Genomic DNA, 4513 nt, shown 5'->3' with positions numbered 1-4513 from the left:
CAAATTTTACCTGAACTACCTGACATGCTACTAACTAAAACTTCAGATTACATTTATAAATCTATCGAAAGATACTACAAAACAAACACTATTAAAGGATGCACTAAGATGGACTCCAAAAATTTTAACTTTCATGCTAATTTAGAAGACAATTCATGTGAAAAAGACAGACAGAATTTCACCTTTGGAGGAATTTATCAAACCTGTGAGGACCATGATAACAATGAGATTTGCAATGATTATGGAGCTAGTCAAAAAAATCCATTGACATCAGATTATTCATGTCCTGATGGATATGAGAGTATCCTACTTCACACTGGTACCTTAAGTAAAATGGTACAAGTTACTTATTATTACCAAAAGAAGCACTGTAAATTCATTTTTGACTGCAAGATGCAACCTGCAAGTAGTCAACGTTCAGAGATGCGCTACTCTACTTATAATGCTTACTGGTGTTATGCTCCTCCTGGTAAGCAAGAAGGTGCTGATTCAGGATACATGTTCGGTGGCCTATACACCAGTAAAACTCCCAATCCAGTCACCCGTACCACCACTTGTCCACCTTTTTATAATACTCTTCATTTTGGCGAAGATATCAAAGTTTGTGTAAGCACTGATGATCAGGCAAAGGACTATGCAATACCATTTGGCGGTTTTCATAGCTGCAAGTCTGGAAATCCACTGGCCATTACACCAGACATGTATCAGAAATTAGCATCAAACAATCTATTGGAATATGGTTCATCTTTTCCTACGGAGTGCTCTCACCATTACAATCAATTCTTGGTAACAATCGATGAAGGTTGTGTTGTGAACTATTGCTCCCAGTTTCAGGACATCATACAGTTTTCACCAAGGCCTCCACTAGTACCACCATATAAAATGAAGCCCCCAATGACAGTCAATAAAACAGAATCGTTGGTTATCTTTGGCCCTTATGGTAAAATATGGGTTAAAAACGATGATGGTAGTTGGTTTGAGTATAAAAATGACAGTGTCAGTGGGCCCGATTATTTCCAATCTTTATTTGTCAAGGAAGATGATATAGCTATACCAACTGAGCTACCACCTACCAATGCAACAGTAAGTGATGATACTACATCCAGTCCAAGCCACAGTTATTATACTGGTGGTGAGGTAGCTGGAATCGTTATTGGATCAATTTTCTCTACTGCACTGTGTGTTGCATTTATTGCTGCTGTTGGTTGTGGTGTTAAAAAGTATAAGAAGAAGCGTATAGCCAGGAAGGAGGCAGTGCTGTACTTGGATAAGTCTGAAACTGGAGAGAATGAGACAGCTGTCCTGGTCCAAAAATTGCAAGACCAAGATTAGTTTAGCTTATTGTGTGCTTTTAATAATATTTTTTGCTGCTTGCTGGTTTGCTGACATTTTAGTCTAGATTTGGTGCTTAATTTTCTTTTTATTATTAGCTTATTTTTTGCTTGCTAATTTGAATTTTTGCTGCCTTCTTTTGTTTTCATTCCTATAAATTTAATTTTGAACTTCAATAATTGACCACGTGATCACTCACAAAAGAGGCAGTGCTCTACTTGGATAAGTCTGAAACTGGAGAGAATGAGACAGCTGTCCTGGTCCAAAAGTTGCAAGACTGAAAAACTATTATTATACTGTGTGTTCTATTGTAATCTTTGCTGCTAGCTTGCTAAGTGTGTATTTTTGCTGCTTTTCTGCATCCATTATGCAACTTTGTTGCCAGTACCTTTGATGCGGTTATGCAACATGTTGCATGAAGTTGAATGTCTCTACTTCGTGCAACATGTTGCACAACCACATCAAAGGTTTAACCACAAGTTGCAAGCAACAATGCTGCATAGTGGATGCCCACCTTTAGAGATGCATGCATAGCACATGCAATATCAACCGATACATTCCTTGCTTAGTAGGGTATAACATTCACTAATTACAAACACACCCCCATTTCTAAAAAATTCCCTTGTTTCTGCTCATCTTGATTCAATATAGGCTAAAGATGAGGAGTTTCGTTGCAGTTACCTTTGTATTGCTTTCCATTTTTCTTATTCGTGGGACATCTTCCTCTTATCCAGTTGGTGATATTCGTAATTGTCCAACTGAGCAGACAGTTAATCCTGGATCATCTCCATTGAAAATGGATGCAATTCCTGATCATGGATTTGATAACCTTCGTAATATTGAACTGGGTCAGGTGTACAGTAAGAATTACTCCAGTTGTCAAGTCTCTGATGATGGTCGTTACTTCCTGCCTGATAATTTCAATTTGATTCCTGTTCGTGAGAGTGAAATTGATACATTTGCCGAGGTTTTTCAACATTATAGTGAACACACGTCTTCATCAAGTGTCTCCATTAATGCTGAAGCTAGTGCAAGTTGCGTTTTTGCACATGCTAGTGGCAAATTTTCAGCAGAGTACCAAAATACAAAAAAGAAAATGGTCAGTACAAAATTGAGTTCAGTTAGATTTGGAGTCAGACACCATCTCTTTTCAGTTCACGTTAATCCTGTTAGTCAGTTGCATCCTTCCTTTAAGTCGAGATTAATGGATCTTGCTGCTCACATCCAAAACAATGACACTCAAATGGCTCATTATCTCTCTGATCTGATAGTAAGGGATTACGGGACTCATGTTGTGACGAGTGTTGAATTAGGTGGTACTCTTTATCAGACCAGCTTTGTTGCAAAAGAGTCTATAGTAGAAAGTGATCATATGCAACTTTCTGTTGATGTCGCTGATTCGATTAAAGTAGGATTCATAGCCACTTTGTCTTTAAGCTCTAATTTTGGTTGGTCTAGATCAACTTCTAGTGATGGTGGCACTAATGCTGCTATACATCATACTCGTACATCAACTCGTGGTGGTCCTCCTTTTAACATTTATGGTTTTAATTACACCAAGTGGCAAGCCTAATAATCTTGTGGCTATCGATCGTCGTGGTCATCTCCTTTCTTTTGCTATGACTAGTGAAAATTTCCCTGAACTACCTGACGTGCTACTAACAAAAACATCAGATTACATTTATAAATCTATTGAAAGATACTACAAAACAAACACTATAAAAGGATGCACTAATATGAACTCCAAAAATTTCAACTTTCATGCTAATTTAGATGATAATTCCTGTGAAAAAGAGAAACAGAATTACACTTTTGGAGGAATTTATCAAACCTGTGAGGACCATGATAACAATGTGATTTGCGACTATTATGGAGCTCGTCAAACTAATCCATTGACATTAGATTATTCATGTCCTGAAGGATATGAAAGTATTCTTCTTCACACTGGTACATTGAGTAAAATGATACAATCTACTATTAAAGTCCAAAGACAGACAGACTGCAAAAACTATATTGTTTATACCCACTGTAAATGGGCAACTGTAGCTAGTATTACGACAAAGATATATTTCTCTACTTACAAAGCTTATTGGTGCTATGCTCCTCCTGGTAAACAATCTGATGCAGGATACATGTTTGGTGGTCTATACACCAGTAAAACTCCCAATCCAGTGACTCGTACTAGCAGGTGTCCACCTTTCTATGATACTCTACATTTTGGCGAGGATATCAACATTTGTGCAAGCAGGGATGATCAAGCAGAAGACAATGCGATACCGTTTGGCGGTTTCTATAGCTGCAAGTCTGGAAATCCACTGGCTATTACACCAGACATGTATCAGAAATTAGCATCAAGCAATCTATTGGAATATGGCTCGTCTTTTCCTACGGAGTGCTCTCACCATTACAATCAATTCTTGATAACAATCGATGAAGGTTGTGTTGTGAACTATTGCTCACAGTTTCAGGATGCAGTAATGTATTCACCAAGGCCTCCACTAGTACCACCATATAAAATGAAGCCACCAATGACAGTCAATAAAACAGAATCATTGGTTATCTTTGGCCCTTATGGTAAGATATGGGTTAAAGATGATGATGGTAGTTGGTTTGAGTATAAAAATGACAGTGTCAGTGGGCCCGATTATCTCCAATCTTTATTTGTCAAAGAAGATGATATAGCTACACCAACTGAGCTACCTACCAATGCAACAGTGAGTAATGATACTACGTCCAGTCCAAGCCACAGCTATTATACTGGTGGTGAGGTAGCTGGAATCGTTATTGGATTGATTTTCTCTACTGCACTGTGCGTTGCATTTATTGCCGCTGTTGGTTGTGGTGTTAAGAAGTATAAGAAGAAGCGTATAGCCAGGAAGGAGGCAGTACTCTACTTGGATAAGTCTGAAACTGGAGAGAATGAGACAGCTGTCCTGGTCCAAAAGTTGCAAGACCAAGATTAGTCTAGTTTATTGTGTGCTTAAATATTTTTGCTGCTTGCTTGTTTGCTGACATTTTAGCCTAGATTTGCTGCTTAATTATTATGCTTTTTGCTTTTTTATTCGTAGCTATTTTTGCTTGCTAATTTGAATTTTTGCTGCCTTCTTTTGTTTTCATTCTTATAAATTTAATTTTGAACTTCAATAATTGATCACGTGATCACTTATGAATAAGATGTACC

General features: G+C 37.7%; 3 protein-coding genes across 3 annotated transcripts in view; all 3 read left to right on the top strand.

The window, feature by feature from the left end:
* The window catches only part of LOC100637345 (macrophage-expressed gene 1 protein-like), a 4282-nt gene extending 2787 nt beyond the window's left edge, over positions 1-1495 (top strand). Inside the window, exon 4 of the mRNA XM_019999787.1 lies at positions 22-1495. Within this exon, the coding sequence (XP_019855346.1) occupies positions 22-1332 (1311 nt within the window). The 3' untranslated portion in view covers positions 1333-1495. The remainder of the gene's footprint in view (positions 1-21) is intronic.
* A 495-nt stretch (positions 1496-1990) lies between these two features.
* Positions 1991-2905, top strand: LOC105313733 (macrophage-expressed gene 1 protein-like). Its single transcript, XM_011407392.1, has one exon. The coding sequence runs from the start codon at positions 1991-1993 to the stop codon at positions 2903-2905; it is 915 nt and encodes a 304-aa protein (XP_011405694.1).
* Positions 2906-2951: 46 nt separating this feature from the next.
* On the top strand, positions 2952-4295 carry LOC100637218 (macrophage-expressed gene 1 protein-like). Its single transcript, XM_011407391.1, has one exon. The coding sequence runs from the start codon at positions 2952-2954 to the stop codon at positions 4293-4295; it is 1344 nt and encodes a 447-aa protein (XP_011405693.1).
* The last annotated feature ends 218 nt before the right edge of the window (positions 4296-4513 follow it).

This window comes from Amphimedon queenslandica, unplaced genomic scaffold (genome assembly GCF_000090795.2).
Source record: "Amphimedon queenslandica unplaced genomic scaffold, v1.1 AMPQUscaffold_13237, whole genome shotgun sequence".
Lineage (NCBI taxonomy): Eukaryota > Metazoa > Porifera > Demospongiae > Haplosclerida > Niphatidae > Amphimedon > Amphimedon queenslandica.
Note: the sequence above shows the minus strand (reverse complement) of the source record. Positions and strands in the feature narration are given on the sequence as shown.

Coding starts and splice junctions, on each gene's coding strand:
- LOC100637218 (XM_011407391.1), top strand. CDS start 2,952: ATGACTAGTGAAAATTTCCCTGAACTACCTGACGTGCTACTAACAAAA.
- LOC105313733 (XM_011407392.1), top strand. CDS start 1,991: ATGAGGAGTTTCGTTGCAGTTACCTTTGTATTGCTTTCCATTTTTCTT.